The sequence below is a fragment of the Rana temporaria genome, chromosome 2 (genome assembly GCF_905171775.1).
Source record: "Rana temporaria chromosome 2, aRanTem1.1, whole genome shotgun sequence".
Lineage (NCBI taxonomy): Eukaryota > Metazoa > Chordata > Amphibia > Anura > Ranidae > Rana > Rana temporaria.
The window spans coordinates 201,448,836-201,472,985 of NC_053490.1; the positions used below are offsets into that span (position 1 = coordinate 201,448,836).

Sequence of the window (24,150 nt, forward strand, 5' to 3'; positions counted from 1 at the left end):
ACATGTCCGATCGGCCGAAAGCCCTCGCATGCGTCGAAGTGATTCGACGCATGCGTGGAAGCATTGAATGTCGCAGCGTCATCGTCGCGGCGACGGCACGGCCACGTCACCGCGTATCGTGTACGCGCGGATTTCTGTTTGATGGTGTGTACAACCATCAGACCGAAATCTCCGGGCGGACATGTCCACTGAAAACGGTCCGGTGGACCGTTTTCAGCGGACAGTCCGTCCGTGCGTACGAGGCCTTAAAGTTGTAACTTTCCCCACTCTACTAAAAATGTGTTTTTATTTATGTCTGTGTCCTGGTTTGAGAACGTTCTCATTACTTTCTGTCCTAACAGGTGGTGAGGCAAGTCTTCCTAATAGAGAGACCGATGAGAATAAAAAAATGTGACGGAAGTTCTAACCCTCTTGCTTTATCTAAACCCCTAAAAAGTTTGGCTAGTGTTGGGACGTAATATGACAGTTTTTTTAAATTTTGAGACTGCATTGTATTCCTAATATGGAAGTATACAGTAAGTGCTAAAATTTTAAGACAGGAGTTTGTACAATTGGGTGTATAACTTTATGCATGTAGGGGTTGATTTACTAAAACTGGAGAGTGCAAAATCTGGTGCAGCTGTCCATGGTGGCCAATCGACTTTAGGCTTTGACAAAAACACCTGGAAGCTGATTGGTTTCTATACAGAGCTGCACCAGATTTTGTACTCTCCAGTTTTAGTAAATCCCAAATTATATTTGTCTAGGTTTAATGGTTTACTGTATGCCATGTGTGAGACTTTAGATAATGCTGTTTGGAAGATGCATTTAAATGAGTCTGTCTAATAATTCTATCATATGTCAATATTTTTGACAGGCTCCAACACCTGAAATAAAAGCTACTTGGGTAAATGAAATTAGAAAGGTGTTGACCAGCCAGCTACAAGCATGCATAGGTAAATTCCTCACTTTTTTTTCTGCTTATTGCCAATTTCTACTTGTTTTTTGCAAGTAGTTGCTTTTACATTTTATTACAATCTCTAATTTAATGTTGCCTTAACTGTATTTACTTTTCTGTAGCTTTTATTGCACATAATTTTTTTTTACTTAACTGATATAAATGTGTGTTTGGTGTGTTTTCAGAAGCCAGCCAGCACAAGTCTGTTGAGCAGACCAAAAGTTCTCCCCTACCAACTCAGTCTAGCACCAGGTGAGCAGGGAACACATCATCAACCATGTCCACATTCCTTTTACCACAGCTAGGGTACTCCATTCCCATATGTTGAGACCTTTGCAGGTAACCAGGTATTTATACTGCTGAAAACACTTGCATCTTTTTAAGTTAAATGGATGTCTGGGAATCAAGAAATGCTAATGTTTGATAAATGCTATTGGAATGTGACAACTGAAATAATGCTAAAGTTTTCCCAGAGCACCTTTCGAGTAGAAGCTTGGCCTTGTCACATTCATGCATACAGTATGAGTATATGATCAAACACATTTGGAATTCCAAATAGTCTCCCAACACCCTCATTTGACAGCATCTTTGACAGATTGTAGCAAAAGTAAAACAAGTTGAAATATGGCTAGTTTGGAATTACATTTTGTGCATTAAAACTGACACATTATTTTACAAGTTAAAGTGGTTGTTAAGCCACTATCTCGTCTTTTTATCATCCCCTCTGTCAGATAAAAAGCTGCATCCTAGTGCCTGTGCTTTATAAAAAATGAAACGATGTCTACCTGTTTTAACAATTTCTTCAAGCAATAAGAGGGCTCCAGGCTCTCTGCTCTCCCCATCTGATATCTCAAGCGGACGGGGCCCAAGATTCCCCTTCTGAAATCAGCTAGGAGGGAGGGGAGTAGAGGAGCAGAGAGCCTGGAGTCATGTGATTGCTGGAAGACACTGTTAAAACAGGTAGAAATCTTTTTTTTTTTTTTTTTTTTTTTAATAAAGCACAGGCACTAGAACTCATCTTTTATCTGACAGAGGGGATGATATACAGATCATTTAGTTTTGAAACGGTGGAGAGAGGAGCAGATCAGCGATAGTGAGAGATGGCAGGCAGGGAGGGAAAGAGGAGGACAGAGGGAGACACAGAAAAGCTGCAGATAGCAGTGTATGACAGAGGCACGTACACTGACAACGGTGTCAGGGCTCAGCAGCTCTGATATATCATGGTCAAAGTACAGGACACAGGTAGAAACTGGCAGGATCAGCCAGGTATTTCAGATGATGGAGGGGTCCAAATGATACAGCACAAGCACTGTGCCGTATAACATGCTTTAAAGCAGTGGTTCTCAACCTTCTAGTGCCGTGACCCCCTGATAAAATTTCCCAAGTTGTGGGGACCCCTGAGGCCTCGTACACACGACCGAACATGTCTGCTGAAACTGGTCTGCGGACCAGTTTCAGCAGACATGTTCGGTCGTGTGTAGGCCCAACCGGACAATTTTCCGGACGACCGGACAGGTTTCCAGCAGACAAATGTTTCTTAGCATGCTAAGAAACATGTCCGCTGGAAGCCTGTCCGTCGGACATGTCCGATGGTCAGTACGACTCATCGGACATGTCCGCTGGCCCGAGAACCCGCGCATGGCGTCAAAGTGATTCGACGCAAGCGTGGAAGCATTGAACTTCCAGGTTCGCGCATGTCGCCGCCACGTCACCGCGCTGTCTGTCCGCGGGGATTTTGGTTTGATGGTGTGTACAACCATCAGACCAAAATCTGCTAGCAGACAAGTCCGATGAAAACGGTCCACGGACCGTTTTCATCGGACATGTCCGCTCGTCTGTACGAGGCCTAACAGTAAAATAATTTTTGTAGCATGTGTTGTCAGCACCCAAGGCAAGACAAGTAATTTGCGCTTCTAACCCACGACCATTTAGCGCTCCCTGAGTCCCTTCCACTCGTACAGTATTAAAACCCCTTATGGTACATTTGAGGATGTACCCCTTTTTCTTTGTTCTTCTTTCTTTCCCCCGCCCCATCCCTCTCTCTAGCCGTCTTTCGCTCCCTTTTTCTTTGTTGCCCCTCTTTTTCTCTCCCTTCCATGTATTCTCTATTTGTATTACTTCTCTTACCCCTTGGTGGGGGGGGGGAGCCGGGGGTGGGGTTAATAGGATCAATGGCAGCGCTGGAGGGGAGTTCTGATCAGTCAACTTAGGTGCTCTTGATCAAGGTCATCTGCTCATCTGAGAACTGTAGTGGGGACTTTTAATGGCAACTCTAATCACAGGTAGTGTTACCCGCTGTGTCTCCGGATTCACGATGTCTTAGACTTTGTGGTGTCTGGTAGCAGCGACACCTATGCCAAAATCAGGAGATAGGGTCAGCCATACCGTAAACTGAATGGGCGGATGCGAATCGGCTGAGTGGGCGGCCGAGGGCTCCAGGAACAGCCCAGGATTCAGTGACCCCTAGCAAATCATCATTTGACCCCCAGGTTGAGAACCACTGCTTTAAAGGAACATGTTCTTTGTTTTTTTGGGGGGTTAACAAACGCTTTAATGTGCTTTGCATTAATTCTATTAATTTTGAATGTGCTGACAACACTCCAGTGTGTCCAGACAGAATCAGACATGTCCATTTTTCTGGTAATGCAGCACAGGACAACAAACTACTGTGTTGCCCTGAATTGTAGGGTGCAATGAAACGGATGCATTGGTATGACATCAGGGGCATTTTATTGAAATCAGTGGGCATGTGTGCACTGTTGGGCCCCACTGCTTGAAAAAAATAAATATGGTGTGCTTAGTGCGCCACAGTGATGAGTGGGTATGGTGGTTGTTAGGACTGTAAAATACTTGGATTACCTTTGAGCTAATCAAGTAGAAGAGTCGCGCTTCACAGTGGGTATGATCAAATTGCATTAATATTAGGCAGGGCTTAAGGGACATGGTCAAATAAAACAAGGGCAGTCTGTCCTTCAGTACAACCGCCCTCAGATCAGTCTGTCCCCCAGTATAGTCCTTCCCCTCAGGTCAGTCTGTCCTCAGTACAATCCCCCCCAGGTCAATCTGTCTCCCAGTATAATCCCTCCCCAGTATAATTACGCCAGATGAGTCTGTCCCCCAGTATAACCCCCCCCCCAAAGGTCAATCTGTCTCACTGTAGAATCCATCCAATGTCAGTCTGTTTCCAAGTACAATACCAACCATAGTTGATTTTTAGGCCCCCCAATAGTTTGGCAAATATTTGTCAAATTACTGTTTTTACTAAAAATGCACTAAAATCTTAGCACACATAACCACAACATAACTTTAAAATATCCTGGTAAATTTCTACTAACGCCTCATCCACATGGGGTATACTAAAGTGTAAACACTTTCTAGGGCCATGATTATGTGCACAGGGATACACATGTGTTCCATGCATTACATTCGCTACTCCTAAATTGAAATATGAGCTCCAAATGCAGACGGTACGAGTTCAGGAACATGCACCCACAACCACACAGATGTTAGATCAAGTGCTGCACCTGTGTCCATGCAGCCTCTGCTTCCCAATTTACATCAGTGGGACTGCCTGTGCAGAGATGCACAGAACACATATGCATCCCCCTGCAGGTAGTATGCCCTGTATGAACGAGGTCTTACTATGTTATTTTTAATATTTTTATACTTATGGGGGGGGGGGGGTGACACATCAATGATTTAAATAGACCCTGCAGCTGTCTTTTTTTTTTGGAGACGGGGAAGGATTGCTTACTGTGTTCATTTAGAAAGGGGCTGGTATGTTTACCAACCACTCCCCCCCTCAATCCACATGGAACCAATCTCCTGCCCCAGCAGCAGCTGTAGTGGATGGGAGGGGGAGGGAGGGAAGCAGGCCAGAAGCTCTCCCAGGAGGGGGCCCAGAGGATCTGTGAGGGGAGGGTTCCATTACAGGAGGGCTATTTTCGGAGGTAAATCTCCATTTGGCTCCCTCTACAGCACCCAAAGGCGGGAAGGGGAGGGAGAGAAGGAGAATTGGGAAGCTTGAGCGGAGCCACAGAGGATCGGTGCTGGGATGGGGGGATTGGCGTTCTTGTGGAAACTGGTGTGCAGTGTGTGACAGGGAACAGTGGGCCCCCCTTCCCTTTGGAGTCCATATGCCCCACACACTTGCACACTGGGTGATACTCCACTGGGTGACATTCAAAATAAATGGCATCATCATCATATCACACTAACGCACATAACTTGTTACTGTGACCAAAGGTCCCTATGGTAAGAATGTTTCTAGCAAAACTGCCAATTGTTATTCTCCATAAATATGTATCAGGAAAATAAATTGTTCATAGTTATGTGGACTCCTTCTTTGTTGCCTATTGCTATGGTAACTGAGCATATTGTGTCTATTGCTTATAAACTAGATTTGTTGGTATGCTTTTTTTTTTTTTCAGATGATATTTTGACATGAGTTCTGAGATAAGTGTTTCTTTGATTTCAGTCCTTCGAGAAGTAAATCGGGAAAGATTAAAAAACTGGAAGAGAGAAAAACTGAGCCCTTAATAAGTCCCGAATCCACTGTAGTGACTTTACCAAAGTACCTTGAGAAAAGTAAAGGTAAGTTGAAAGTCTTATGGTCTGTGCCTTGAGGATCCTACCATTTAGAAAAAGTAGAGAAATTACGGTTTAGGTGGGAAGTGCCAGTATGTCACTGCATATACATATGGACCTACTATCTTCCTTAGCATGCTGGTGCTTCTTGTATTCTTCCTTCTCTGCTGCACTGTATGCATGTATGTGTCCCACACAGGTCTATTTCTTTTGTCTTCTGTGTCTTTCTTGTTTCTAGATGGCACAATTTCTAGCCCTACCTCAGAATCTTCTGCAGTTTCAAAAAAGCGCTTCACTTTGCAGGGTTTCCCTAACCTCAAAACTCAGAAAGGTAACCTAACACCAGCCAATACTTTTCACTAATCTACTCTCTTCCACCTTCTGACCTCTGCATTTGTTTTAACCTCAGAAACAAATACATAGCATTAGCAAGATTGGCCAAAAGGGACTATGTCACTACATGGAGTATGCATAAGTGTATTTAGCTATGGTGAAAATCTGGATGGCTGCAGACCGGAAAGGAGAAGAATTGAGAGCTATAACTGCTCTGATCTTGTCCTGTGCTTTTTGCCGGACATGATTTTTGGAACCAGGTTCTGGCTACATATAGATATTGAAACAAAAGACTATTCCCTTTTCTTAAGAAGACTTGGAAGGATACTTTTATAATCAGAGTTGTTTTAACACGATGGGTGGTGAGCTCTAGAAATGCTCATGCATGGTGTCAGATTTGGTATGACAACCACCCCTTACATTTGATAACAATGCAATCACCATTTTATATGATATTTCATTCCTTGTCACCTGTCACACAATGTAGAGTTTGCAAAGACAGAACACCATAGTACCTAAATTATCAGAATAGAAATTCTCTGTGTTGTCCAAAGCAAAAAAATATCCAATTTCAGAGTGAAAAGAGGAAGCTGTTTTGTTTTGGGTAAAATAAACTATGAACAGGCTATGTATTTTTGGGCCAGTTATATTTTGTAAAACAGTGAAGTCACTATGGAAAACTCCAGCGCGTGTTGTCATTTGCATATTAGATGAGTCAATAGGCCACGTTTCTGCACCTCCTGGGTCATTCTTTTGTGGATTAAAGGCAAGGAAGTAAATTGTCAATGCAGTATTTAGCAACAAGTCAGGTTTCATTTATTAACATACTTTGGAAGTAGAATACCTGGTTTGTTGCTATGTGCAACGCTGCAATTTTTCATATTAAAGGGGTTGTAAAGGTAATTTTTTTCCCCCTAAATAGCTTCCTTTACCTCAGTGCAGTCCTCCTTCACTTACCTCATCCTTCGATTTTGCTTTTAAATGTCCTTATTTCTTCTGAGAAATCTTGACTTCCTGTTCTTCTGTCTGTAACTACACACCGTAATGCAAGGTTTTCTCCCTGGTGTGGAGAAAGCCTCTTGAGGGGGAGGGGGCAAGCAGGAGTGTCAGGACGCCCACTAACACACAGCTCCTTTCTCTATCTGCAAAGTAGAGAGTGTCCTGACTTGCCTGCTCCCCCCCCCCCCCAAGAGGCTTTCTCCACACCAGGGAGAAAGCTTTGCATTACTGTGTGTAGTTACAGACAGAAGAACAGGAAGTGAGGATTTCTCAGAAGAAATAAGGACATTTAAAAGCAAAATGGAATGATGAGGTAAGTGAAGGAGGACTGCACTAAGGTAAAGGAAGCTATTTAGGGAATTTTTATTTTTTTACCTTTACAACCCCTTTAATGGTCAGTTCAGATTGTCACAGCCATAACAAACTTATAGTGACACAAAAGGTTCATAGTATGGAAACAGAGAAAGACCAGTTACTTTTATTCTTTTTCTACTAATACTGATCTTGTGCAAAATGGTCTTTTTTCTAACCATTCTTTGTAAATGTATTAGTAATCCACTAATATGATTCACGTTTCTTTCGCTAACAACTTCACCATTAAAAATTGTGTTATAACTTGCTGCCTTTGAGTTTTTTTGGAATGATATTCTGCCGTGTTGATTTTAGCAATAAGTAATTAAAAGCACCAGTTTTTAGTCCCTATCGGAAACATCATCATCAACTCTAAGGAAACTGCAGTCCAGTAAAGATTATAATGTTTGACCTGTTTCCTGCTTGTGCTTTTACTTCTTGTCAATAAAAGTCCAGGCTGTATCAGCATTGTAGCAATAAGCACTGCTAAATAACTTATTTTCATTAAGCCTCTGAGTTCTGCTCTTTATGAAGTAAAAGGGTTGAGGGTAGACTAGTTTACAATGTATCAACAAATATACATTCCGTACTTGAAATACTTGTGCAATATTTGCACTTTCTTAATGACGCTGCCATTACATTAAGTCAAATAAACATAATAGTATGAATACAAAATGTGGAATAGTAAGGTTTGCTACTAAGTATTTACCAGCACATTCTATTTTCATACATTAGAATAGTGTGACATTGTATATAATACATCTGCAAAGCAACTTTTATCTCAAAACTCCACAGTACTGTACATAACTTGAAACATAAAAAAAAAATCTATTTGCAGATTTCAACATATTGACCTTTGTTCAGCTGTTTAAACCATGTTTTCTAGCAGCTGGATGTGTCACTTTACACAAATACTCATTTACTGGATGTTTAGTGACGTTTATATATATATCTATAGATCTGTATCTAAACTGGATAGTCATTTGACTTGGTAAATTGGTGTTATAGTCGTTAGGATACAACCTCTTTTAAGATGGAAATTGTTATATTCCAGAAGTTAATGATCTATTTAAAATTTTGAGCAAGTTCTAAAACTCTTAAGATACAATTTTTGGTCGTCTTTGGGTGCTTTTTTATTTTTTTTAAGTGGATTTGGAACAAGTGAGGTGCTTTTGAGTTTCCTATATAACAGGGAAATAATATAGAGTAGATAAAGACTATACTGTGGCAGTGATAACTGCATAGATGTTGACTTGCCGACCACGCTACTGAAATTTTAAACTGAAACCTATCAATCATCCCATGATAAACTCAAAGGTAACTGTTGACATTGATCACCCTATCCTCTCCAGACCTTCAATACCTGTATTTCTCTGTTTTTTCCTCTTCATCCTTCTGCAGCTTCCCCTACCAGCCCTGACAAAAAAACTAAACGCCATGAAGTAAAGAGTGACCCAACTCCATTTGGTTTAAGAGGTAGAGTGATTCAATTGTTTCATCCTTCAGATTATTACTGCATGAATGTGGCACATGAAATCACGAGTAGCAGAAATATGGGTTATTTCAGTGTTTGAAAATGTGATTGTGTATGTGTATTACAAACCATTACTATTTATACTGGGGCATATGTTATTTTTGAATTGCTCAATTGTAGAGTACATGGAGGAATTGTAATCTTAAAAATGGATTAGTCAAATATGAGCCTTAATGTTAAAATTGGGCATATTCAGCTTTGTGATTTGTTCCTAGATGAAGGTTTCATAGTGTATCTTAAGTTAAAACTTTGTTTTTAGTAGTGAGGGGTTAGCACCTCTGTCGGGTATTATACTGCTATCTGTCTCCACCCAGGAGATGCTCTCTCTATTTGTCCTTTTCAAGAATAGATGGAAAATCTTTTAAAGGGGGCACCTCTTCCAGTAATGTCTAAGGCCCCGTATCACACGTCCGAGGAACTCGACGTGCCAAACACATCGAGTTCCTCGTCGAGTTCAGTGTGGAAGCCGCCGAGGATCTCGGCGGGCCGACTTTCCTCATTGAAAAACGAGGAAATAGAGAACATGTTCTCTATTCGGCCCGACGAGTTCCTCGTCGGCTTCCTCGCTGAAAAGTGTACACACGACCGAGTTTCTCGGCAGAATCCAGCTCCGATCGAGTTTCTGGCTGAATTCTGCCGAGAAACTCGGTCTTGTGTATGGGGCCTCAGAGGGGATATTCCCCTCACTTTGGAGAGATTACCTCTCGCTTAATTTTTTGTTTGCAGGACAGGCAGTAAAGGTGAAAATCTCTCAAATAGAACACAGATATATATATTACAAAAAACAATCCTTTTCTACCTTGTATTAAAGTTTTGGCTTTAGATACACGTTAAAATTAACTGAGAGTTTTGTTTTTTTATTTTCAATGGCACAGTTCTGATCTTTACGTTTTTAAGCTGACCATACAGGGATCAAAATTTGGCCAGTTCGGCAGGGACTGGGTGTTCTTTAGTCTATGTATGGGCAGACTGGTTATACACAAGTCAATCAATTTGAAATGTGATTAAAAAAATAATTGCACATCTGCTAAGCCCCCCCCCACCCCCAGATGTTCTCCTTCTAGTAATGTAACTTTTAATTGCACCCCATACCTCAGCTTTTGTAATTGTATTTTTTGCTGCATGATCTGCCTGAAGTCATTGCTGTCAAAGTCTGTGCTCACAGTCTGCCAGCCTTGACAAATAGGTATAGACTGCTGCTACTTGTGTAAAGTTGCAGGTGTGGAGAACCATTATAGTTGTGCTACGAGGGTTGATTTTGTTTAGACTAGAGGGAGAGATTTACTAAAAATGCACATATCTGGAACCACACAAAATATACTCTCTCCTCCATGAAAAATGCATGCAGAAAGCAAGTTTGTGCTTTTAAGCACAACAGTGTAAATGAGCCCTAAAATAAACATTCTAAATTTGTATGTATAAGTATCCATAATCTGTTTACAACTCATGTCACGCTATAATTTCAAGAACATTAATTTCTATTAGCGGGTATTTTTTAGGACTTGTGAACCCAAAAACAACTGGTTGTGCACTTTTGCTGAGCTAGAACTATGTTTTCATTTGCAGCAATATTACTTGGGTAAAATCAGTATTTATCAATCTCCCATCCCTTTAAGAATTATTAGAATGATAGAATTTATAACCAGCTCTTTCACAGATACATGTGCCATTCTCCCACTGACGAAGTCCAAATGGCTTAGTACATCTTACTTGACCTCAGCAGACAGCCGTCGAAGAGGTATTGGAAAAAAAATATGTGTGCTTGTTTTTGAAGTGCATAAAGAGTGCTTCTTTTTCTGGCATGCATTTGGATTTGTTTGCAGTGCACATAGTGTGGTTACAATGCACTAAAGTGACCTATATGATCTTTGTAATTTAATATACTGTATCCCTAATAGACATATTTAGATAGATAAATTCTGAAGGTGCTAATTTCTATTAAAGATACAAAACACTTAGATTTAACCAGCGGGCCTATTGCCTTGGGGGACTCATCTGTGACCCTAAATAAAAATACTTGACTCTTTCCTTAAATATACACCAGTAGAAGCATTATTTTCATCAGATCTTTATTTGCTTGAGAAGGCTATCAAACTTACAAATACCTCAATTCTTAATAGCTCATTGTGGGTATGGTAGGTGACAATAATTGTTGGATATCATGGGGCTCTTTTTCATTTATGAACTCTGTATCAGCTGTATACTTGTATGGGCTGTATAGCATCAAGGATGTGAAAAAAATGGCATCATCAATCAGAAGCATAAACTTCTGATTGATGAGAGTTTTTTTGCTTTTTACTGCCTTGACGCGATATATGGTGTCCATTTCAGAATATTCCTTTGCAGGCAGTCTCATCCAAACAAACAGGCACAGAAATCGGATTAAAGCTAGCCATACACTGTTTATTTTGCTCAGCCATAGGGCTGCAAGGAAATTAACCAATGGATTCCTCTATTCACACAAAGGAATGGATGGAGCAATACCCTCTGCCAGGACATTATATTCTGCGTAGACTGATCAGCGGCTGCAGCTGCCGATTGATGAAAAATTGTCCAACATGTCCCTTCACCAAAAAACAAAACAAAATCAAAAACCTTTAGTATTGCTTTAATATTATTTTTAAGTAACAGGGCTGACTGTCTTATGTCCTAATTCCAGGATTTACTGTCTATCCCCTTGGGGTACGCTTAATTAAGAAAAAAATATTGAATACATACCATATTTACTTGGGTCTTTGGTCCAGCCATTTGATACCACAGCTCCTTTTTCACCACTTCTTAGTCGGACAATAGGCAGGTCTTGAATGCTCCAGAGAATGGAGCTCTATAATGATATGGTGCTGTTCTCTGCAGCATTTTCCTTTTGAGCCCAGGCTGGCTTGATTGCATACCTCTAGGAAGGATGTCCTTAATACCCAGAGGCATACAGGAAGTGGATGGAATGACCCTAGGTGTCATATAAACCAGAAGACCAGTTCTGGACCTCAGAGCAGTGAAACTGCAGGTGGCAGAACCAGAGAGAAGAAGAGTATTGCAATAAGAGCTGCTTTTTACTTTAACAAGGCCAAGGCTACGTATTGTTTTTTACATTTTGATTTAACCATGTGGAAGTACATAGGTGGCTTTTAATATCCAGGAACACAGAACATTCTGAGGCTAGTCAATATCCAGAGACTTCTATGGGTTGGTTTCACGATGGAGAAGATGGGATCTGACTGTGCAGAAGTTGTTCGAGGAGTTCAGACAGAGCAGCTTCTTTTTAGAGGGAACATAAAAGAATGATAACTGTTCTTTAACTGAAAGTACAGTTGTCCTTTCTTTTTTCAGGACAATTCTGTTTTTAGGAAGAAGAATCATGACTTATGGCTTTTGAATATTTGCATTAAAGCACATCTGTGTTTGGAGGACTGTAATCCAAGGGATAAATGTTTGTAGGTTGACTGGTCTAGGACAAATAAAAGCAGGCATTTAGAGGATGACTAAGGCATGTTACTTCAGTTTAGAAGATGGCTAACTTGGTCAAGTGTTGAAGGAGTGGGATGGGATTTGGAGTCAGAGCTTATTGAGGAAAAGCCTAAAATGGACACCGTACCAATTAGACTTGTCACTCATAAAGTTATCACACTCATTCGCATATATCATCATTAGGTTGGAACAGAACATCCCAATCAATGGACGCCTCAGAAGAAAATAATGATGGATGGTCTAGTGGGGAAGATCCAATGAATTCTTCTGATGCTGAGGAAGAAGGTGGTGAAACAGTGGATAAAAAGTTGGTAAGTGCCATAAACTATTTACGTAAAGTTAAAAAACACTATTGACAGTGTTTTTTATGTACTTTTTTTTAATTTCATTCTAATAATATGACTTTAGGAAATTGTACATTGCATTAGACGTGAGCTTATCATGTTAGGTCATGTATGATCTATAATTTTAATAAATTAATACTACTGGATGAAGAATAATATCTGAGCTCTGATGGTTTCTATAGTATTAGTAATTATTAAATAAAAAGAACAGCAGTGCGCAATCTGAGTGTAGTATATTAACATATTTACTGTGGTGAAAGGACAAATGGCAACTCACATTGTGACACTTAAAGAAGAAGTAAACTTCCTCTGCTGAATTTTAGTGTAAATATCTCTTAAATGTGTACTGTTTAGGAGATGCTTACATGACATGCAGTCAGTGACATCACTTGCACATGCGCTCTGAAGGAACGGCCACCAGTGCCGTGAACGGTGGCTCCTGCACGCATGTGCTGGAGTCAAGTCATTGCGGCTGCGGCCAGTCACAGAGCCGGAGTCCGCAAACCCGGAAGGAAGACTGGGTGAAGATGGACACCGTCTCCAGCGATGTGATCGCATTGCTGGAAGGCTTCATTTTGAGGTAAGTTTCACATAATGTGCTAGTATGCAATGCATATTAGCACATTATGCCTTTGCCTTGCAAGTAAGAAAAAAAAAAGTGCAGTTGTTTTAAAGTCAGGCTCAACACATAGTAGGGGCTTTCGCTAGACAATCTTATAACAGCGAACCTCAGACCAGGATAGGAATACTGGGTGGATGGATAAATCTGCAGCGCCAAGAAAACACACCGGGGAAAGGGGGGCACCAAACTAAGTGCAACATTAATTGTACTGAGAAATGCTTGTAAATTGTAAAATGCTTGTAAATTGAGAAATGCTTGTAAATGCTTGTAAAAAAATTACACTTTTTACATGTAATCTGTGAGCCGACAGCTTCTCATGCATCTGGGATAGGAGGCCTCTTCCTACAACTTGCAGCCTGGGAAGTCTGGACGTCAGGCTGGATAACCGCTTAAATGAGGAAGTGGAAACAAATATGATGTTAGAGAGCTTCTTGTGGGATGTTGAACAGACCAGAAGTGATGTCTTCTGAATGTCAGGGGGAGCAGCTATGCATTTTCAAGGCCACCCAAGCTCAGTGCTTGAGACAGAGGCTTGGGTGGCCTTGAAATTCATATTTTCTGTTCTGCTTAGACAATTATGTACACACTGCACTTATTGCGCCATTTTCCCCTGTTACTACTGTATTGGCAATTATCAACCAATCAATCCAAAACTGTTAAAATTGCCTGGCAGTCATCCCAAGATATACCCAAGGCAAGTCATAGACATGAGATGGCTATTTGAAGATGTAACTCACAACTACAGCTATTTCCACACCCATGCATGATTTTTTTGGCTGAACAGAAATGAAGACCTTAGCGATTATTTGGGAAATCCACTGAACTTAGCCAGCTAATGGTTATCTGCATACTGTAGGTCACAATGTAAAATGCAATAACAGGGACATTAGAAATGAATGTTGCAAACAAATTCATTAAGTCACAGCACAAAAATGTTTTTTTTTAATAACCAACAAGGACTTGGCTAGTATAGCTCAATAATAAAGTGTAAATTTACTATTTATGTGCTCGCTGGAGATTGCACAAAAGCAAATTTTTGCTACCTAGTAATGGTAAACAATTATTTCTAAAGCTACCCTAAACTACTCGTCTCTATTGATAGTGAAAGCTACCTTAATGCCTAGTACACACAGGCTGAATAGAATAGAAAGCAGCCAACATTCGGCCCGTCTACTGCAGCCGGTTCTGACAGAAGCTGGCCATTCAGCTTCTGTGGAAATTAATGAAAAAGGTATGAAGACCAACTCACGATCATGCTCTCAGCCAATGGCTGAGAGTGCTGATCGGAGTGTTCTGGTGGGGAGACTGTCCCCTGTCGGAACACAATAGTTCAGCAGGGGAGATAGCTATACTAATATTGGATAGTTAACACTGTGGCTCCGATCTGAGCTGTCAGGTTTTTTTTTTTTTAAGGAAAAGCCTATTGGTGTGTACTAGGCTTTAGCCATTCCTGAGAGTAGCGAAATCTTGGTGATTTTTTGCAGAACAGATACAAATGAAAGTAATACACACTATTTTATCTCAACGAGAAGTATACTCATTTAATACTTCTGTAGCTAAGAACTACTTGTAAGTGTAATCTCCTTTTTGTTTTTCCAGTGCCCTGGGAAATATACAGTAGTGGCTGACTATGGAAAGAGTGGTTCAGAAGAGCTTCTAGTGAAAAGTGGAGATACAGTTCAGCTTATACGAGAAGAAGAGGAGGGAATGTGGTAAGGAGTGCATAGTGTCTTGTTGCCTTCACAATACAGTATACACTAGGAATGCTGATAAGACCTAGTACTTTGTGTGTGTGTGTGTGTTATATCAAATTGTATAGTGTAATCCAATTTCAGAATTTACTATAGTGACCAATTTTCAGCACAACTCTATAGTGGCTACTGAGTCAGAGAAGTAAAAATAAAAATATGTATGCTTCTGATGTGTGGAAAATGCATGAACAAAAAATCTTCAGATCATCTATTCTTGGAATACTCATATGAATAAAAGGGGGCAACCTCTTTACTCCCCTTTTTTAGATGAGATTTGTTGTATACTAAGGGCATCGTACATTCATTTGTAACATCTGTTGTGGTTAGGATGTTGAATGACCTTGCTGTTGGGGCAAGTTACACAGGTCTATGTAGAATTGGCCACAGCAGGGAGTTCAGTTAGAAGTTGCAATTTTGTCAGGAACTGTACTGTATGCAGTTATTATTCTGGTACCAGTGCATCTCTTCATGTGAAGATTAGATCTTTTTCATGTGAACATTAAATCTTTTATTCAAACATCAAATAAGGTCACAAACCATTGTTTTCAGCCCCCATGCATGATTCCTTTGCCAATGCAAAGTGATTCCCTAGCAAAGGAATTCTACATGTTATTGTGTGATCATTACGGCCCGGATTCACGTAGCACTTACGCCGACGTATCTCGAGATACGCCGCGTAAGTGTAAATGTGCACCGTCGTATCTATGCGCCGTGCCCATAGAACTAGATACGCCTGAAATTAGGCTTCATCCGACCGACGTAAGTTTCCTACGCCGTCGTATCGTCGGCACATATTTACGCTGGCCGCAAGGGGCGCTTCCATTGATTTACGATTCAAATATGCAAATGAGGGAGATACGCCGATTCACGAAGGTACTTGCACCCGGCGCATTCATATACGCGGTTTTCGCAAGTCGTACAACCGTTGTATTTTACGTAGTTTGCGTAGTAGTACGTGAATAGGGCTGGGCGTAGGTTACGTCACGTCGTAGGCAGTGATTCGACGTATCTTATGGAGTATTTTGGACTTGATTCTGAGCATTCGCACTGGGATGCTTCCACGGGACAGCGCATGCACCGTTCGTTCGGCCCATCATTTGCATGGGATCACGCTTTATTTAAATGGATCACGCCCACCTACTTTGAATTAGGCCGGCTTACGCCGACGATTTTACGTTACGCTGGCGCAACGTTGGGAGCAAGTGCTTTGTGAATACTGTGCTCGCCCCTCCGCGCTACGCCGGCATAACTATGCACCGAGGTACGTGAATCCGGGCCCACCTGTTTTGAGGTTTTAATAAAAGACCCATGTTAAAAGTTTGATAGTGCCATCCAACCGTTTACTTCAGCACCTAGCAGGACACAAAGGGAAAAGCTGTATAGTTTTCAGATGGGATCCAGCATCAGGGAATATTGCAGTATAGAATAACATTTAATGCCTGATTTGCATGTGCAGTGAATAAAGGTGCTGTTTATGTTTTTTTTTGTTACTGAAAATTATGCAGGATTGTAAAGAATCTAAGTACCAACAAAGAAGGAATAGTGCCTGCCAGCAACCTAATGACTCTTATTGGAACTTCCAAGTCAGTGCATTCTCTTAGCAGTTCAGGTGAGCTCCTGCATAGTCAGACTTGCTTTGTGTGGATTGTTTTTTTAAGTGGTGGTGATAATACATCTTTATTTTTATCACTACAGAATCAGGAACAGCTTCCAGCACTTTAAGCACCTCGTCAAGTTGCAGTGAAAGCTGTAATGCCAGCAGCACCAGCTTTTCAGATATCAAGGGCTGAACTTCAACAAAATATGAATGCATGAATGACCCGGTTGGCTAAGTCCAGACTGCAAAAACGAATGGAAAGAACAGGGTGGAAAAATGCCTGGCGGAGGTCCAAGAGTGAAGATGATTACCTGTTCCACCAAATAGGCACAAAGTGCCTTCATAGCTCTCCTTGCCCTGATCAGTTGCATGCGAACAATCCAAGCCAATGAATAGGGTAGTCAAGGAGGAATGATGTCACGTGCCAGAGTGAACCACATTTGAACTCTGCACTTTCTGTATTTGAAGTTCAGTTTACACAGCTAAAACCAGTGTTTACACATCAACAATTCACTTTCTTGTGGTGAATACCATCACCACTGCAGAACTACGTGTCTCAGTGTGACATCAAATATGGATGGTGCTTTAGCTCCACATTCCAAGACTGTGCACTTTCCACAAGTGCATCCAATTCTTCACATACAGGTGCAAAATGAATCCATAAGGACTATTATACTTTGTACCCTTTTTTTGTACTGTGTTGTTTAGACCAGCTCAATGTTTTGTGACTCAATTTTTAAAAGAAAGAAAACACTGTCAGTTTTACACGGCGTGAGAATTTGATACAAGATAATTTTTTTCCATACTTCAGAAGCAAGCCTTTGTAACCGTAGAACACTCGTTTAGACTGAAGTGTATTCGTTTAGCTTGCATTGGCATTTTAAAATAGCTACTCCAAAACATTAAATTGACCTGGTGTTTTCAGGATGCCTTGGGGAAAGCATAAACCATAACGTACACTTATACTATTTAAAACACACTAGTAAAAATTAAAATTCTATAGAGCACTTTTATTTTTATTGGAAGAAGGAATATGAGGGAGAATAATATTTACCAGGTTCAGGAGATGTTTGGTTCCTCACTTTACTCCCCACACTATAATTCTCCTTGTACCCATACATGGAGTACAATTTCCACAAAAGCCAAACCGTTTTATCTCAGATTGTCAGAATATTGATCATGATATTGATCCTCCTATATACATAGGTTGGAACGTTTCCAATGATTGTCTTCTGGTCCTGTGTGTAGAACTTTAAAGCGAGGCTACTATATGGTCATTGGCTGTTCTGTGTTTACCAGGAGTGAAAGCAGGATGATCGCCAAAGGGTGGTGGATGGTAAAAATACCTCATGTATGGGTATCATAACTTAACACTTATCTAATTTTTTTTTTTTTTTATTATTGAGCATAAATGTAGCTCCCAATCTCTTATTCCCAGCTGGGCTGGTTTCAGAATTGCAATATATGCTTTACAAGTGTTTCTTTTTACATTATTTCCAGATTACTGTTTTTCTTATATGGGCTTATATGCTTTCTTTCTCATAGAGGCAAAATGTTATTTGGTCATAGAGATGAATGATCACATCTGAATCAGGACATATCAGATTGCTGTTTTCCCTGTTATAAGATGGCCTGAAAGGTGTCTCCCCAAGTCTATGTCTCTCTTGCCAGCCCCAATCGCATTCAAAAACTCTTTGAGCATACAGCGCTCCTTTTCACCTTTACCCCTAAATAGAAGCACTCAAGATGACTTAAGTGCTGCTGTTTAAAGTGACTCAGTCAGAAAATTAAAAGTTAATAAAAGGAAAGAAAAGGGTAATTACCCATCTCACTGCTCATGCTGCTGATTTTCTCTCTATGTCACTACAGGACATGGTAATGAAGTAGGGGCTGGTAGAAGGAAACACAGGACTTCGAAGGGGACCAGGTTTCCCACACACCTTAAAGTGACACTAAACTATGTCTAAATATTAGTAGAATATTCATACCTCCCATCTCTCTTTCCCTTTTCATCTATCAAATGCAAGCTTTTTTTTCTGCTGTTCTCAGACTTCCTGTTCTAGGGTGGATACATTCGTTCTCCATGCCCCTCTTGTGTATGTGAATGTAGGCACCCTTTCCTGCTCACCACCAAGATGGACTACACATCTACCTGCAGACACTTTCAGCTCTATTGGAATTGTAGCACACAGAGCACAGCATGTAAACAGAAATAATGGCACTGCTCACTCTACACTAGTAGTGGTGAGATACATCAGTGGAGGATAGGGAGCGTGCACAGGACAAAACAGAAGTCTGAAAACAATGGTAATAGACTTTTAAACAAATATCAAAAGAAAACAGAATCATGTTATGATTGATGTAAAATAAAATTGTGTGCTTAGTGCTAAAAATTCTACAGACAAAAATGGCCTCCAGGGAGAAAATTGCCCAGAAAATATTGTGAGATAGACTGCTCACTAACTTCCATGGCCAGCTTTAGTTAACCTGTAAAACAGACCATAAAACATCTTTTGCAGTTTTTCACATGCCCAAGGGCAAACGTGACAGTTCTGGACAGCGTAAACATAAGCTAGCAATGATTGTGCAGTAAGCAAGAATACCAATTACGAAATGTATTTGATACTGAATGAGCAAATTGATGTAGTCATACAGTGACTGCCTGTCAGTAAAATGCAGTCAAGATGTGACTACTGCTTTTACTTCCACAATGAACTCATGCAGTTTGGGCACCAACCATTCAAGACATTTATGACAGCATTGGTATTTGGCACTTTAATTTCTGAAAATATTAGTGGTCATATTCATTTCAACGTTGCTATGTAGTATGTTTATGTGCTAGATCTGATGCACACAACTAACTTTCTAGAGTAGACTGAATCCTTATCATATTTTTTTATTTATTTTTTACTGGAAAGCATATTCATGATGTATGATTTTGGGCAGACTTTAGAGGTATCAACTGCGATGTACCCTTAAAGCATCAGAATGGGATGCCAAAAAAAATTATGTTAAAAAAAAAAGCAGATGACCCCCACATTAGTGACTCCTTAATAATACTGCAAATTGTCAACCTCCTCATATTATTTTCTTTTTGGCATTTAGATTAAACCAGTGGTTTTATGTAAAATATCTTCTGTATTAAATATACAAGAACGTTTTCATATAAAACTTAAAAATGGGTTTAACAAGTTTATATTAAATGTAGGCCTGTGTAAATCATTACACACTGAACGTGTGTTTGAAATCATGTGACTTGCACGATTTCAAACCCGCATTACAGTGCGTATTCGGGGGCGATGTGAAAGACATCTGTGCAGGTTCATGCACAGATGTCTATTGAAATCGCCCCCGACGTCGCCAAAAGTAGTGCAGGAACTACTTTTGGAAATTGGTGCGGCGCCGCAAAGTCGGTGTCCCGGCAGTAGGATGCGATTTGACAAACGGGGGCTTAATGCATAGGCAGGGAATGGGGTTGCCGATCTGTCCAATATTTGAGAGGATTTCTTTTTTCGGTAATTAGATTGTTTGTGAAGTTTAACTGCCATATGTTGCTTATGGCAGCATTCAGGTTTCCTCAAGGTAACTCTAAAGCATTTTCCAACAATTCCATGAAACAGGGTACACACTTCAGGTACTATGTATACATTTAGTATTTCAATGTTGATCCCCTGATGTTTGAGCATAATGCAACGTATTTTTATATGCAGTTCAGTAATCTACAAGCCTTGAATCTAAACTTTTCATGTTATATAAAAACTGCAAGGTAAGGAGGTTTACCGATTAGCAATAGCGTTTGAGTTGTAGTGAAGCCAGACATTACCTATGCCATTCATTCTGAAAAGTTTTAATTTACAAAGTATATTCCAAGCAGGTTTGACCAAATACTAGAGAAAATAAATTGCTGAACCTAATGACATAACTATATATGCTTATATTATAAAGGCAGAAAATATTGTGGCTGGATTACTAAAAGAATTGAAAACCTTCACACAATAAACTGCGAATGTTCACTTTGGTTATCCAATCATGTGAAAAGCTAATTTATGTACATATTAAATCTGCACATGAGTGAAGTGAAAATTCACGCAATTTATTGCTTGAACATCCACAACTTCTTTACTAAATCAGCCCAATTTTATCTGTAATTCTATTTTTATAAAAGTATGGGAGAGCATGCATTTTGACAGTTCTATAAAAGAGAATTCACAGAACCAATAAGATTTGTGTAAAGTATAAAGCAGGATCTGTTAAATTAATTAAGTGAACAATGCAGACATGAACAAATATATGTTCAAAAACCCTTTAAATAACACAGGTTTGCACATTAAACAAAAGGCAAAATTAAAAATGCTTATACTTTGTTATATTCCTCAGCATTTAATACCCTTACCAATCAAAACTTGCACCAAAAAGTTTTCTTTTTTGATATTTAAAAAAAAAAAATCTTTATTGGGATAATTTTTTTTTTAGATTGGAGCTATCAGAGAACTCATAGGTGCTACAGTTTTTGTGACACTTGTTAAATATTAAGAGCAGGCTACCATTTCAGATTTTTTTTTCAAGCCTGCATTTATGCCAATAGATGCGTCGGCTAGTACCAAGCTAGTTAGCTCAGACTTTTCCTGACTGAGAATTTGCAATACTTCTGTATATTTTTATACATATATTTCTAACATTAGAAATAAGCTTTCTGTACAAAGATCACGGCATGCATATCACCATTGTGTCCCAGCTGCATAGTTAGGAAGCAACGTCTTTCCATTGTATAGCAGCTCATTAGCTTTTTCTAATTATGCAGGACATACAGTGGTGGGCTAATGCTTGTTTTGGCTGCTGTGATGTTATTCTAGTTTTTTTGGCCAAGCTTGCTTAGCCTAAGCAGGAAGATGGAAGATATCTCAAACTGTGCAGCTACCTCCCAATTTCCATGAAAAGGTCACTTGGCACAATGAGTTTAAAAATCTGTTGTGCATTCGGGGCAAAGTGCTTGTGCATTTTCCCCATCAGCCTTATTATCCTGGATCAAATTTTTTAAAAGAAGTTCAAAACAAAATGGAAATGGGTATAAAATGTGCAGAATTCAGCAAAGATGGTTTCAAATGTGATCTCCTAAATGACCACACTTATATTTTCTGTGTTGCAAAATATATTACCTTTAAGTTGTAGCCTTTCTCTATTTCAGTTAGTTTGCTGTTTCATTGGTGATAACTGTAGGCACCGCTATAGCATGATTTATATAAAAGGGAATTGGGATCACGGGACAATCTGATACCCCTCGGACACAATACACCATTACTAGGGTGACTGTGTTATATAGAGATTTTTATTCAGTGGTGATACCGCAATTTGCACAGACGTGGGCTTCTCTACTATATTGTAAGTTATTTGTAAATACTTTGTACAATATTTGACTGTTATTGAAGAATAATGTGTAGACATTTGTGGTAAACCTTATTTTTCTCATGGGAGTTTGTCACTATTTGCCTGTGATTTATAAGTACTTTTCACTGCACTTTACAGGAAACATCTCATCTGTTTATTTTTCTGCCATTGATGTAAATTTTAGTACAGAATGTGAAATACTGTATGTATGAAGATTTCCTGGAAACATTTCAGCAACACTTATTGTATTTCCCTGCTGTATGTCTTTATAAAAAAACAATACTAATTTTAAATTGTGTTTTGTGGTCTCTTATTGCAAAATCTGAGAAGAAAGCTGATGCACAGAAATGTTTTCTTTTAGAGGAGCTTTATTCCAAACTCCCGTCATAAAGGAACAAGAGTACTTTGTTCTAATATTTTACTTTGGATAGGGTAAGGGAGGGTTATAAACAGTCAATTTATTTATTTTCTATTTTTTTTGTGATCCCGTAGCCAAAACAGGAAGTGAGAGGAAATCCCCCCATAGTAAGGTTGCCAACAGAACTAGTGTCCCTATGAGAAGATCTCCCCTCTATTCCTGTTCTGATGACAACCCAAAATGTGAATCCCCCTAGCGGAGGCACAGAAAGCAATAATAATTGAACAGGTGTTCTAATCCCTCTCCACTCTTTGCAAACCCCTTTTAAATTTAACTATTTCCTGCCCACCTGGCATCCCTTTAAATGGGCTATTTTGCCCAGGAGGTGGGATGGTCTGCCTAATCATGTGACCACTGTAATTGGCTGTTACGTTGGTCACAAGATCAAGAGTTGGTCCCGCCTTGTTTCCGATCATTAGTAAAGACTGAGATCTGTCTTTGACATCTCAGTCTCTGTGCTGGGAGCACACAGTGAGCGTGCTCTTAGCACAGAAACCTATGCATATGAGCAGCATGTTGGTCGTTAAAGCTCACCTTCTTCGCCTCTGCACATATGCATTATGCAGGCGGCAAGATGTTAACTATCAAAGATCAAAATAACCATATCTGGTATTCTGGTGCCTCAAGAACCACTGCTCTATTTGCAAGATTTCTCTGGCTGAATTACATAGGGAAAACAACACAGCCAAGACTTTTGAGGATCTTTGGGTCCCCCTGCATTCTTCACTGGTTCTTCCGCCTGACTTTCAGGTCAGAAGAAGCAAACCACTATACACTGAAGAGGGATGCCTCTAAGTGCAATATGTTTAAAACATTTAATATCCAGTCAGCAGAATGAATCCCAAGAAGACCCAAACCGCTGACTGGATTACTCCTGGGAACTCCAGAGATACATACTGGGGAAAAACCTGATGCCGGATTACCTCCCTACTATACTCATAATGAGCTCCATTTTAACATTAATCTTGTAAGTATTTTTAATCCCTTTGGTATATTAAAAATTTTAAACATATTGCACTTCGAGGTGCCTCTTTGTTTTATCTTGTTATTAGAGAACACTTTGCTCTTCCGAGTGCTGCCTTAACGTGTATGAAGATCCCATGCCGATTGAATTTATCTTCGTCTGAATTGTATTTCCAATTAAGACAATCGTCTGCCCAGTCTGCTATCCAAAGTGCCCTATATACACTTTTTAACTGAAGGGGATTCAGAAGACTGAAACTCTCCAAGACGGGCATCACTAAATGGCGGCCCATGGTCTGATCAGGACCCATTAACAGTCCTATCCGGACCGCAACTTCACCAAATAGTTGCCTGAGTTTCCTCTTCCCGATGCCAGCTCGCCTGGCTGCCACTATCATCCTTAATTACATGGAAGGGGCAGCAGGTCTGTCCCTTTCATCATCCCAGCACTCCCCCTCCCCACACTGCCCTACTATATTCACACAAGGGGGGAAGCATGGCAGGTCTGGACAAAGTGTGGGACTCTTCAAGTTATGAAGTGGATGATTGGTTGCTAGGCAGCAGGGCCATACCAGCAATCAATCACCCACCTTTGAAAAGTTGCGCCCTTTGTTTGGACCTACAGTGCTTCCCCTTTTGTGTAAAAAGGGTAGGAGGACAGTGTGGGAAGGGGAGAGTGCTGCAATATTCTGAGATGGGGGGGTCTGTTATGAGGGGTCTGTGATGGGTCAAGCTGTAATGGGTCAGTCTGTAATGGGATGGTCTGTAATGGGGGTGGGGGGTCTCTGGTGGGCCGATCTCCGATTGGGGTCTGTGATGGGGCGGTCTGTGATGTAAAAGAGGGGGATGTCCTGTGACGGGGAT

At 40.2% G+C, this 24,150-nt stretch overlaps 1 protein-coding gene across 7 annotated transcripts in view; it reads left to right on the forward strand.

Annotated features, from left to right (window-relative positions):
• The window catches only part of MCF2L (MCF.2 cell line derived transforming sequence like), a 358,322-nt gene extending 336,124 nt beyond the window's left edge, over positions 1-22,198 (forward strand). For 5 of the 7 annotated variants that reach the window (XM_040336236.1, XM_040336235.1, XM_040336240.1 and 2 more), the window contains 9 exons: positions 857-935; positions 1,123-1,189; positions 5,415-5,530; positions 5,763-5,855; positions 8,609-8,683; positions 12,390-12,517; positions 14,772-14,884; positions 16,429-16,532; positions 16,619-22,198. In XM_040336236.1, coding sequence (XP_040192170.1) covers positions 857-935; positions 1,123-1,189; positions 5,415-5,530; positions 5,763-5,855; positions 8,609-8,683; positions 12,390-12,517; positions 14,772-14,884; positions 16,429-16,532; positions 16,619-16,713 — 870 coding nt within the window. In that variant the 3' untranslated portion in view covers positions 16,714-22,198. The remainder of the gene's footprint in view (positions 1-856; positions 936-1,122; positions 1,190-5,414; positions 5,531-5,762; positions 5,856-8,608; positions 8,684-12,389; positions 12,518-14,771; positions 14,885-16,428; positions 16,533-16,618) is intronic. The other 2 variants (XM_040336239.1, XM_040336241.1) reach the window with 2 other exon arrangements.
• The last annotated feature ends 1,952 nt before the right edge of the window (positions 22,199-24,150 follow it).